The sequence below is a fragment of the Gossypium hirsutum genome, chromosome D06 (assembly GCF_007990345.1).
Source record: "Gossypium hirsutum isolate 1008001.06 chromosome D06, Gossypium_hirsutum_v2.1, whole genome shotgun sequence".
Classification (NCBI taxonomy): Eukaryota; Viridiplantae; Streptophyta; class Magnoliopsida; order Malvales; family Malvaceae; genus Gossypium; species Gossypium hirsutum.
The window spans coordinates 59101022-59114732 of record NC_053442.1 but is presented as its reverse complement, the minus strand read 5'-3'; the positions used below and the strand labels follow the sequence as shown (position 1 = coordinate 59114732).

The 13711-nt window shown below is 31.0% G+C and overlaps 1 protein-coding gene across 1 annotated transcript; it reads right to left on the bottom strand.

The window, feature by feature from the left end:
* Window positions 1–8568: 8568 nt before the first annotated feature.
* LOC107900581 (wound-induced protein 1) lies at window positions 8569–9838 on the bottom strand. Its single transcript, XM_016826235.2, has one exon. It carries the CDS (start codon window positions 9499–9501, stop codon window positions 9118–9120), a length of 384 nt encoding a protein of 127 aa, XP_016681724.1. The 5' UTR covers window positions 9502–9838; the 3' UTR covers window positions 8569–9117.
* Between the last annotated feature and the right edge of the window lie 3873 nt (window positions 9839–13711).

Below are 13711 nucleotides of genomic sequence, written 5' to 3'. Positions count from 1 at the left end.
TTTGATAAGTTGAGTATATTATCATATGAGCTTACTAAGCATTATAGCTTACTTTGTTTTCTTTCCTATGTTTATAGTGTTTTGGAGGCTCGCTCGGGTTGGAAGTCGTCGAAGATTTCATCACACTATTCTGCTATCGTTTCGGTATTTCAAAAGCTTTGTGATTTCAGTTATGTGGCATGTATAGGCTAGTTGGTTTATGAAGTGTATAAGTGACCTTTAGCTATTTATGCATATGTGTTTGATATGTATTTATAAAGCCATGCGAAAATGGTTAGAGATAATGCTTATGTTTATGTAGTTTTGATCATGATATAAGTTCATGTTGGGATTTATGTTTCATGGTACTTATGTGTGGTGTGCTTGATATATGAATCGGTTGGATGTACGTGTTTGAGTTGTGGTTATTTGTTGAGTTGTTAAAGATGTAAATGTTTTATCTTGTGAATTGTCTTAGAAATAGAAAAGAGTGCACACTCATGTTCCGTTAGAAATAGATAATTTGATTATATATATATAAATAGGTATATGTCTTGGTATTTGATGGTCAATTTAGTTAACTTAAAGTTAGATTTTATTTATGTGTATAATGCGGTAGACGAATTAATAGTAGTATGGCTACATTAATTCGGTTATTTATTAGTGATAATTTGCTATGTCTAGGTATGCATTCGGTTATAAAATAGGATGATTTGGTTTGATCACGTGATTATGTTATAAGAATGTTTCGTTGGTTACATGATTAATTATTAAGTGATTTAATAAGCATGTTTATATTCGACTAGTAATAGGTAAGACCAATAAATATGTGCCTATAATATCATTGGTTGTAAATTGATCATTCTATTAAGGATAGGAAATGGCATAATTCAGTTTATGATTGAATGGTAAAATTTGTACCATTAATGTGGTTAACCTTGTTGGCCGATTAGACAAGGAATGAATTTAGAAAGCATGTGTAATTTTGGCATGATGCATAACTCCTGAAAATTTGGTATGTTTGATTCAGAAAATGTATTTAGGAAATGGCTAATATTAGTCAAATGAGTAGTGCATAAATGGGGTATAATTTTATATGGTAACTTGTTAGCCGAATAGAGTATAGAATGAATGGCAATGAGTGCACATGATCATGCTTGAATGATTTATTTCGATGTGGTTAAATGTACATAAGATTTTAATGTTTAATGAAATATGCTTGATCATAATATGGAGTTCTTAATGCCGCATTTGAAAGGTGAGAAAAGTGGCTTAAATCAAGTCTATTTTTGTGCCACATGGTCCGAGCACATGGTGTATAATTCGACCATGTGACCTTTGTTACTTAGAAAATTTTTACAAGTTTCGAAAATTTTTATATGTGATTAGTTTAGTCCCGAACCTTCTCTAATGTATGTTTAAGGTCTCGTAGACTTCTAAAAGGGACAATATGTGTATGATTGAATGATATTTATTAATGTTGGATTATTTGATTGAGAAATGAATGTTGAATGTTGTGTTTCGATTGGTAATACTCGTAACCCTATTCTGGCGACGGACACGGGTTAGGGGTGTTACAGTATAATAAACCTTTGCCTTTACTAGTATAATCAAAGCATCAATTAAATTTTTTTATATAATTTTTAATAAACATATTTGTTATATAATTTTTTACCCTTATCACGAGTGTGTCATAAATCTATCATATTATTATAAATTTAATTTTAATGTGAAATAAATTATAATTTATAATTTATAATATAAATTAGAAAATAAGTTGGATGAGACCGGACTTAAACCTTGAACATTAAAACTTAAACGTGTCTATTAGGATAATTACCATCATCGACCCAAAGCCCAAATGGATTTGGGCTAGATTGTAATGAGCTCGCAGGTCGAGCTAGCTTTCTTGCGAGGTTACATATGCAGGCCAAGCTCACAGGTTGAGCTTGGTCTTCTGTGATGCTACACGTGCATAAGACTTTATAAACACGTGTTGAGTCTAGAATAGAATGCGTATCTACATGCATGAAGCCTACCTAACATATCATGTCAATGAACAATACCCATATTATATAAATATATAGATACTACTACATGAGGGAGATAGAGAAAAACACTCAACAATGTCTAATATTTTTATCTAAATCTATTTTTGAGACGTAATTATTATTCAACTCTTCTAAACATGGAGCTAAATTTAAGGTTGGAAGATTCAAAAGTGATGACTTTCTGTTTAAAAAATTCAAGTTGAAAAAAGAGAATCAAAACCTCTCCTCCATTCCTTCATAGTTCATGGTTTAATAATTCAAACACTCAATCAATACGTATGGACTTCTTATTGGACTTAAACCTAATAATTTATTTAATTCTTACATATTTTTCGTGTCTTTGCCTGCAACTTGTCTTATAAGATAAGGACATGATAAGATTATATGTTTATAACTTGAAAAATAATCAAACCCTAGATATGTTGAATCATTTTACGTGTACATATGAAACAATAACTAATTAAGAAATTTTAACTATTTCATTAACCGCAAAATATGATAAACAACAGTCAGTAAAAATAAACAAATTAACTTCTCCAACTGATATACTCTAAATATGACCAAAGATTAATTAAATGAAAACAAAATTAAACAGCAAAATTCGGGTTTTTTTTTTAAATTTGACCCAAAAAAATTTATTAATTAAGAAAATAACCCACTTTCAAAATCATGTATTTAAATGGACTTGTTTTGAACAGTAAACCTCAGTGTCGTCATTGTCATTGGCGGCACCACTCTTCATAATGAGCCAACCATTGGTTGGTCAATCCCCTTTTGAAATTAAATTTAAATAGCCCTTAAAAAATATAAGAATAACAAAAATAAATCCTTTTCATTTTTTAAAAATAATAAACTTAAAAAGCCTTATAAAATTACTATTTAAAATACCCAAATATATCCCTCAAGAAATTTCCTCAAGTAAAAAATTCTTATTTAAACTTGAGAAAAATTGTTTAGGGATATATTTGGGTAATTTAAATAATAATTTTATATAGTTTTTTAAGTTTATTATTTTTAAAAAAAAGAAAAGGTTTTATTTTTGTTATTCTCATATTTTTTAAGGGCTATTTAAATTTAATTTCAAAAGGGAACTGGCCTAACATGCAAATAGACCAAAAGTTTAAAAGAATTGGGGTGTCGCTAGCGGTCGAGTCGTCACCCTTTTTTTTCATCCAATCTAAAAAGGTAATTGCTTCATCAGGTCCCTAAATGTTTTATATAATCACACTTCAGTCTGGTGCCGCCAATAGCAATTGCAGCACCGAAATTCGCTGTTCAAAACAAGTCATTTACATACATGATTTTGAAAGTGAATGAGTTTCATAATTAATAAAAACTTTTGAGTCAATTTTAAAAAAACCCCGCAAAATTCCCTCTTTGTAAGAAAGATTAAGTAAATAATTTATATTATAATACTATTTGTAAAAATTAAGTAATGAATATAATTATCATCTTTGAAAATTTATTAATATAATTAAATATGATAATCTAAATATTTCATTTATTAAAAAAAGTAAAGAGATAATCTTTTTAATATTAAGTGATAATTATCTACTTATTCTGGTTTAAAATTCTAAATGAAGTGAAAAATTAGGGTTTTTTACAAAAATAATATAAAAAAATAAAAAATTACCAAAATGTTATAACTTTTTTTATTTAACAAAATATATTTTTTTTATTTACCAAAATATATTAAAAAAAATAAAAATAAAAAACAGAAAAAAAAACCTGGACTGATTTGACAACTCCCTGGGTGGAGGGAACACTGTTGGCGGCACCAAACAAGGGAACCCTGTTGGCGGCACCAAACAAGGGTTCCCTGTTGGCGGCACCACTCGTGTTATAAACACGAACTCTGTCCAGCTGAAACAAGAAAAATCAGAAGAAAAAGAAAAGAAAGAAGAGGTGCTGCGGAAAAAAAGAGAGAAAGAGAAGAGAAAAATCAGGTATTTTTTTAAAAATAAATGCCCTAACCAAAACTTTCATGTTGGACAGTCGTCCGGATCGGGTCGTAATTGACCTAATATTGTAAAATTTTCATGTGTAATGATAAAAAACTATACAAATGATTATGATTACATTGTATCCAAATTAAGTTATAAAATAGTATATGGCGTTTGGAATTATTAATATTATATCAAAAATGGAGGCATATAACCTTAAATTAAGCTTTAATATAATGCAACTTTAAAATAATTAAATTGGTAAAAAGAAATTGAACAATAACCACAATAACTGGAACTAGAATAATTAAATTAGAATAATTAAATTGATACAAAAAAATACAAACGTGTTAATGTACAAACATGTGCCATACACCCCTAAAATTGATGGTTCGATGGTGTAGTCCTAGGGGTATACCTATTCGGAGGTCGACGGTCACGTTCTGGGTGCCCGCGACGACCAACATTATCATTTGGCGCTGGTGGTGGTGTAGTAAAAATAGGAAGGAAATCATAGCACACGCTCGAGCAGCACACAACAACTCGCCTTCAGTGGTTGTCGCTGATAATTGTCCATACTTGGCTTTCAGCCATGTAAATTGTACGCCCGAAAAATATGACTCACCGTCCCCTGGTGAGTCTCCTAGAAGCTGATAGCAAAGTGCATCCGGATCGGTAAATGCAGATAATCCCGTTACGGGACTCCCGTCAATTGGGAGCCCAAGCTGCAACGCTACATCCTCCAAGGTCACCACCGTGCACTCCCCGCACAGAAAATGAAAAGTGTGAGTCTCCGGGCGCCACCGCTCCACTAGCGCAGATAATAAATCAAAGCGCAATATGGTGTACCGGATCTGTGCTACGGACCCAAATCCGGCTAGCTCTAAGTACGGCATCAACCGTGCATCCTGAGTATTCTTCAAAACACTCACACGGCCCCTTAAAACTCGGTACGAGTCCTGATAGTGTTAAATTACAGAAAAAATTTTACGATAACATTATTTCTTTGTACGTCTATCCTTTTTAAATAAATAGAAACCGTGATTAATAAATACCCCTAGGAATAGGTATACCCCTAGGACTACACCATCGAACCATCAATTTTAGGGGTGTATGGCACATGTTTGTACATTAACACGTTTGTACTTTTTGTATCAATTTAATTATTCTAATTTAATTATTCTAGTTTCAATTATTGTGGTTATTGTTCAATTTCTTTTTACCAATTTAATTATTTTAAAGTTGCATTATATTAAAGCTTAATTTAAGGTTATATGCCTCCATTTTCGATATAATATTAATAATTCCAAACGCCATATACTATTTTATAACTTAATTTGGATACAATGTAATCATAATCATTTGTATAGTTTTTTATCATTACACATGAAAATTTTACAATATTAGGTCAATTACGACCCGATCCGGACGACTGTCCAACATGAAAGTTTCGGTTAGGGCATTTATTTTTAAAAAAATATCTGATTTTTCTCTTCTCTTTCTCTCTTTTTCTCTTTTTTTCCGCAGCACCTCTTCTTTCTTTTCTTTTTCTTCTGATTTTTCTTGTTTCAGCTGGACAGAGTTCGTGTTTATAACACGAGTGGTGCCACCAACAGGGAACCCTTGTTTGGTGCCGCCAACAGTGTTCCCTCTACCCAGGGAGTTGTCAAATCAGTCTAGGTTTTTTTTCTGTTTTTTATTTTTTTTTTGTTTTTTTTTATATATTTTGGTAAATAAAAAAATTATATATTTTTTGGTAAATAAAAAAAAAGTTATAACATTTTGGTAATTTTTTATTTTTTTATATTATTTTTGTAAAAAACCCGAAAAATTATTATGGTTATCAAATACATTTAAAAAATTAAATATTGAAATTTTAATTTTCAATAAAATAAATTTTTTTAATGGTTTATCTAATACACTTTATCTCAATTCTAATTAACTAGAATAAATCTAGAAGATAACATGTACATTTACATAAAGTAAAACTCAAACCTATGTCGACTTTAAAGTCTTAAAATCTCAAAATTATATACCGTTAGTACATTAAATATTAGTCATATTTTATTTGATAATATATGATAAAAACATGTGAATTTTTTTCTCCTAATTAGGTTCCATTTTGCCATTTTCCTCAACATATAAGGCCATAAAAAGGTCAAGAATATGCAAGTTCACAACTTGTGGGTATCATATTTTGAACCTTAGCCATCAATTGAAAGTAACAACAAATCGTCACCTTTTTTTCTTCAAAAATAATAAAATCTAAGCTATTCTCAAATTTTATCTAAAGAAACTGAATAAATAAATAATTTTGCTCGTAAAATTTTTTTTAAAAAAATCATCCAAATATATCAAATATAATTTATATTAAAATTAAAATTTGAATAAATCAAATAAAAATTGTGAGTCTGAAATATTTCTCGATGGTGAAAAGGAATATATATTGATGTTATAATTAACGTTGGTAACGACAGTAGAACGACCACAAAACAATAAGAAAAGAAAAATAAGAACACACAAATTTTACGTGTAAATCTTTTCGGAAAAAAATCACGGGTAGAGAAAAAGAAATTCACTAATGTTGAAAAATGAATTATACAAAAAGAGTTTTGACTGTATCTATTTAAGAGTTGAAAAACCTGTTCTAATCAAAGTCAAATAGCAGAAGTATAGTTTTATACGAACTCAACTTGTGCGGTATAGTCCGTACTCTAGGCCTATGGTCTTCAGCCTCTCGCCCCAATGGATCCCTTTCTTTTATTGTTTTTATTTTTTAACAAGTAACGAAATTTAAGTCACACAATCTTTAATATCTGGTGTGAATTATTTCATAATCACATATGGTTTGTGATATTTGAATATTATTCATAATATATATTATCAAGTTGTTCATTAGATAGCCTTCAAATAAATCTAATAATATTAATTTAATCCCTTTGTAATTTTTCAAATTGGTACATTTTATTTATCATATGATTTTGGATATGTATGAACTTTTTTTTGAAGACAATAAATTTAATTTATTTATTTTATACAATGCAAGGAAAACAACACATTGATTTGTAAATTTTAGGTTTAAATAAATTATTATTTAATTAATTGATAAATATATTAAGTCTGGTGGATAGATAAAAGAAATGGTTGCATAAAATAGGTTTTTTTGAAGACAAGAATATTCGAATAAATATTAGTTAAATTCTGATAATGTATTAAGAGTAGAAAATAAAAAAAGGTTAATTTGACGAGACATGTTATAAATAATTAATTAATTAAAATTAGAAAGAAAGAAAAGAGAGAGAGAGATTCTGGGAATCAAGCCAAAATCAGGGCCACTCATTTTCATAATGATTTGGAAAATAGTCCAAAAATAACATGATATAATCAGACGGTTCAAGATATGGCCAAAAAGGATCAGACAGTTGAAGAATATCTCTAGTACATATCCATCAAAGCATGCCTGTAGAGTTAGTAATGATGAGCTGTAGAAAGATCCCGTATCATCGTACACGTGTCTCTAGCTATATCACATGATTAACAAATCTATCAAGTACCAATTATTCCCTTCCTGCAGATTCCCTGTTTCCTCGGGAGAATGCAATGATTTTAACAATTTGCTTCCACTTGGCCTTCACTATTTTTTTAAATAATTTAATTAATTATACAATATAAATTGAAAAATAATTATGATTAAAAAACAAGATAAACCATGCCCAAGGTCGATAAATAGGTTTAAGTTTTTATTATTCAATTTCAAAAAGTTATAGAATGATTATTGAACTATTAGAAAATTTTTACTTGAGTCATTCGGGTATTAAGTTGTTTTTTTTTAAGTTTGGTTAGTGAGCTCCAAGTGATGATTTAATAATCAATACCTATAGACGAGTAGAAAAATATACTTTAGATCCAAGTCGATCAAATGGTCAAGCCATTGGGTTATTTGAATTTTGATTCGTAAATTCATGACATTCAAAGTTATTTCATGAAAAAAATTAAATTATAGAAGAGAAAGGGAATGAGAACTTTTGATTGGTGTAACTGTTATTAAAAACAAAAAATACCATAACTTAATAATTTAAATGAAAACTTTCGAATAGTAGATAATTTTGTTAACTTTTTAAAGTTGAATGACCAAAATGTAAAATTACTAATAGTGACTTGGGTGTAGTTTACCTTAAAAAAACAATACAAATATAACATAAATATTATTATATGGTTAAATTATACTATTAGTCCTTGTACTTTGTGAGCATTGTTGATTTAGTCCATTTGGTCAATTTTAATCTTTTTACTTGTCAAATTCTAAAATTTCAATCCTCACCATTTTCAAAATCCAATGCAATAAAAATATTATCATATATTATTATTTCCACATATTATAAATTAAATATATAACCTTCACAAACTAAATTAACTTGCTAAAGTCACGAGAGGATGGTGCACAAGAGATATTTGTAGTGTTAGTGGTGAGCCATTTGAGCTTTATAGTTATTGAGTTGAGTTAATGGGAGGGTTTGAATTTGTTGAGTTTTTTTTAGAAAAAATAAAAATAAAAACTTATAGATAAAAGACTTATTACAAAACACCAAAAAAACTAAAAGAAATTCCATATTGATGTAATATGTAGTGTTGATATCTTATCATCATCCCATAGCATAGCCATTAGTAGTAGATAATTTCAAGTCCTATTAATGTCGAGTGTTTCACATCATTACTTTTGGCAACAAGTAGACCAAATGGATGGTTCGTAGCTGAGAAATATCCTAATTCTAATTAAATAAAATGTATTAATAAGAAAATCAACACGAATTCCTTTTTTGAAATAGCGGAGTCTTATTGGACAAAAGGACAGACGATTCACCAAACACAGTGGCACATACATTGGAAAAGTAACACAATACCAAATGAAACAGACACCAAAGCAAACCTAGGTAGAAACGGATAATAATATGACCCTAGCAAACAGGGTCTTAACCAAATTCACATCTTTGATCTCTCTCTCTCTTTAAGCGACACTGTTTTTTAGTGCATAAGCAAGTAGGAGACCAATAAGGAGCTGACACGAAAGCACTCCTTTTTTATTTTATTTTATTATCCTAGTCACGGCTGCACCTGATCAGAGAGATATATGATGAGTGAAATGACTAAATTGCCAGGACAAGACCCGGCACGGATTTTCCAACCCTGTTGGAAAAGCTGCTCTCCCAGACGGAAGGGCAATGCACAGAGGTAATCTCACCCGTCGATGATGATGATGATGATGATGATGATGATGATGATGATGGATTGTAGTCGGACGATGGAGATTGGGTAGAGTTTCCAAGGCGAGTAACGGTGAGAGAAGTGTTCAAGTATTCCCTCACTTGGGTAATTATCCCATCGGTTACGGTCCAAGCGTGAACCCAAGAGATTGAACGGCTGTGATCGCAGCCTTCGACGATGACGGTGGGCCCAAAGGTGGTAACCGAAAGGGGATCAACCTCGAAACGGAAAGAATCGTCGGAAGAAGCACCGGTGAGCAGGCGCATCAAAAACTGGTGAGTCGGGGGACCGTGGAACCACCATTCAAGGTCAGGGGCAAGGATTTTGTGAACAGTTTCGACGTCTCGAGTGTTTAAGGCCTCATAGAGGGCAAGAACCACCTCTTGGTTCTTGTTAGTTTCCTCCACAAGTGGTTCCTGTGTGTTAGCCAGTTCTTGAAAGAGGGAACGAAGCAAGAAGATAGATCGATCGGGTCTGAGGAGAGATGAAAAGATTGAAGAATGTTTGAGAAAATACCAGAAACAACTGGTGAGGATCTGTTATGGGGATGTATGGAGGGTTTATATAGGACAAAAAAGAAAAAGAAAAAGAACTCCACAACTTGGCTTTGATTCTCTACACTCGTTTCTTGTCTTATAATCTACTCCAAAGCTAGGATTATGTGGAAGTATAGGTACACGTGGCAGGGTCAGAGTGGTGATACGGTTGAGTGGGGCCCAACGATCAATTCAAGTTCTCTTCCTATGCGGCTAGGTGGGGACAAAGCCCAGCTGGTCAGGCGAGCGGGCAGGAAACGTGGTCAAGCCAACTTTTGTTGACCCCTCTTAAATTGCCTAATTAAGTTCATTTTACTTTGAATTTGCTAAAAGGGTTTTTATTGGAGGGGAAGTATATGTGATTCAATCAAATTAATCCATTAATTAAAAAGAGTTTAATAAGTGTAAATGGTAACAGACTGTTTAAAAAAGGGTAAATTTTCTAGTTAGTTACTCAACTTTTTAGATAGTTTTCATTTTGAAAATCCTTTCAATTTTATCACTCAACTTTTAAGGAGCTTTCATTTTAGTCACCCAACTTTTGGATTGCTTTCATTTTGGTACAAAAAATATATATCTTTTAAGTATTGATTGGGTAAAAAAATTAAGGATTAAAGTGAAAATAGTAGAATCTAAAATAATTTTATCAAATTTTACTTATTTACCCTCTTCTGGAAGTTCTAAATTTCTTTTTTTTTTCTTTAATATTGAAATTTTAAATTTCAAAACATCAAAATCAATTAAATAAATTATTGAAAAATTTTATCCCTCGTGGTGTTAGTTAGTTTATTACTATAATATTGAAATTAATTAATTTAATTAATGTAATCTCCTTATAAAATTCTAAATTTTATTTTACATTTACAAATTAAAATCAACTCACATAACTCATCTTTAATAATTGTCTACAAAACACGACTTTTTTATTATTATGATCTTAAATCTTCTATGCTAAGCTAAAAGCAACGAAAATTCTTGCAATTAATTTAATTAATTAATTTTATCTTTCATGCCAAACAAAACTCATAAATTTTTATCATTTCTTTACCCAAACGAAGAACAAACATCATTTTTTTTCCTTTACTTTTAGTTTAGCATGGAAGATTCAAAATTATATAATCAAAAAAATTTAAGTTTTGTAAGCAATTATTAAATATGAACTATTTGAGTTGATTTTGCTAATGATAATTTGAAAATATAAAATAAAATTTTAGACGGAGATTAAATTAATTAATTTCAATATTATAGTAACAAATCAATTGAAATTATCAAGGGAGAAAAAAAATTCAATAACTTGTTTAATTTATTTTGATGTTTTGTAATTTAAAATTTTAATATTTTAAAAAAATTAGAATTCTCAACAATGAGATAAACAAGTACAATTTGACAACTTTTCTATATTATTCTAGTTTTTACCCTTTTTTCACTTTAATCCTTAGATTTTTTTTTACCCCAATCAATACTTTAAAAAAGATATTTTGGGGGTGACAAAATGAAAGTGTAAACATGTTTTGGTGTTTACAATTAACCTTCATTAAATGTATAACGCTTGGGTGATTAAAATAAAAGCGTCCTTGTAACACCCTTCACCCAGTCTGGTCGCTAGACTTGAGCTATTATGTTAGTCCTTTTATTAGCATAATCATATGTTTGAACATTAAATTTTAGTTTGAATATGTTGATAAAATTTAAAACACGGAAATCAAATTCTAAACTCTTTTGCCTAGATAAATTGAATTTGGCATGTTAAGAAAAAAAAAACTCTTCCAAGTTTTAGTTATTATCTTGTGTTTTTTTAACATGTTAGATACAAAATTCTCTATGCATGCAAGTACATGCTTGTTCAAAATTTGATTCCACTTCATATCTAAGTTGGAATTTTATGACCAAGTTAATGACTAGTCTAGTATAAGTACTTGATCCACATTATACTCACTACACCAGAACAGGTTTTTAGCGGCGTTTTTTTAGGCCTTTAGCAGCGCTTCTTAACGCCACTAAAGGCATTTGCGGCGCTTGAGGAAGCGCCGCAAAAAATGCCGCTAACGACAACGTCGTTAACTTTTGCGGCGCTTACAGAAAAAAATGCTGCTAAAGCTCATGTTCTTCAGCGGCGCTACCGAAAAAACGCCGCTAAAGATCATGTTCTTCAGCGGCGCTTAGGAAAAAACGCCGCTAAAGATCATGTTCTTCAGCGGCGCTTAGGGAAAAACGTCGCTGAAGATCATGTTCTTTAGCAACGCTTTGGAGAAAACGCCGCTAAAGAACATGATCTTTAGCTGCGCTTAGGAAGAAAACGCCGCTAAAAGTAGTGTTCTTTCGCGGCGCTTATTTCACAAACGCCACTATATGATATGACTTTTAACGGCGCTTTTTTAGCAAACGCCACTAATTTTGGGATTTTTTTAAAATAAAATTTTCTAATTTTTTCAGCCCTCTTGCAACAACAAATCAAAAGCAACCAGATCTAAACTAACTAAAAACAATAAATTTATATAATATTTCAAATTAAATGACAAAAATAATATTAATATCAATAAATAAAAGCTGAATTCATACTTTTCTTTACAAAAACGTTAAAAGTTAAAATGATAAAAATATTTATGCAATATACACTATGACGGCGGAAGTTGCGACTGCTGAAACATCTTCATCATAATCTGAAGCTACTGTTGAAGTTCGTCGTACTTTTTGCTCTGCTCTGCTTCTCTCGATGCCGCATCTGCTTGAAGTCGTAGCTGTAGTTCTTCATATTTCTTTTGAACCTCTGCTTCTCTCACTGATTCCTTTGCTGCGGCATCTGCTTCTCTCGCTGCAGCCTCTGCTTCCCTCGCTGCCGCCTCTGCTTTAAGTTGTTACTGAAGTTCTTCATATTTTCTTTGAACCTCAAATGTGGTCACTTGCATCTGAGCCATCTGGTCTTTTAACCTCTGAACTTCAGCTTGAGATTGACTTCCCGAAGCCATGTATTGGTGCGAGCTGGATCCAAAATATTGGGTTGGGCTGATAAAATATCCTTGAAATCGAACCCGACCATACCTTTCAGGACCCAAAACTTCAGTAATAATCCGGTTATCAATGTCTTCAAGATGAACAGAACTGTCACTAGAAGCAATCACTTCGTACTCCGTCTTTTTATCCTTTAGTTTTTCCTAATAAATAAATCACATAGTTAGGAACGCAATATATATTAAAAAAACAAATGCAATATAACAATAGTCGCATTACAAGCAATGAATTAAACCATTAGAAAATAAACACTATAAAAAACTAAAACAAGTCAAATCGTATTAAGTAAACGTACCATAATTTCACCAGCTTCAAGAGTCATAGCAGATCCATCTTTCTTCTTATGTGTAATTTCAAAAAGTTGAAGGCGTCCAACTTTTTGACCGGACGACTGTTCCTACAATATAGTAGTAAAAATATTATTTAATAGAAAGTTATACATATTTGAGAATATTAAAAAATTAAAAATACCTCCGCCTCAGCTACACATGCAAAACTTCTCGACCTGGCTGTGTGAGTGAATTTTTGTTACCGCCGGCTGCTTTTTCCAACTCGTTCACGATCTTACGTTATAAAATTTTTAGTATGTAAATAGTAAATACTATAAACCAAAATAATTACAATAGTTTGGAAGTACGTCGTACCTCGCCTTTCTTCGAATGCCAAAATCTAACCGCATCTTCCCATTGGTACCTCAACATACTCGGCAGGACATTTTGTAATTTCTCATCGAGGGTTGTTTTTGTCTTATAATAATTTTTCTTCAAAGTACTTTTATTGTCTCTCTATCTTTTTCCCAATGCCTTCTTTACATAAGCATCCGAGACCTCTAAAGCAAACCTACAAAAAACACAAGTTAATAAAGTAAATATAAATGAAACTATTTCTCAAGCATTACAGATGATGTTAACATTTTGTTACCTTAATATTA

What these genes read in the sequence shown, in the direction of transcription:
- LOC107900581 (XM_016826235.2), bottom strand. Translation starts at nt 9,501, where the DNA reads ATGCGCCTGCTCACCGGTGCTTCTTCCGACGATTCTTTCCGTTTCGAG.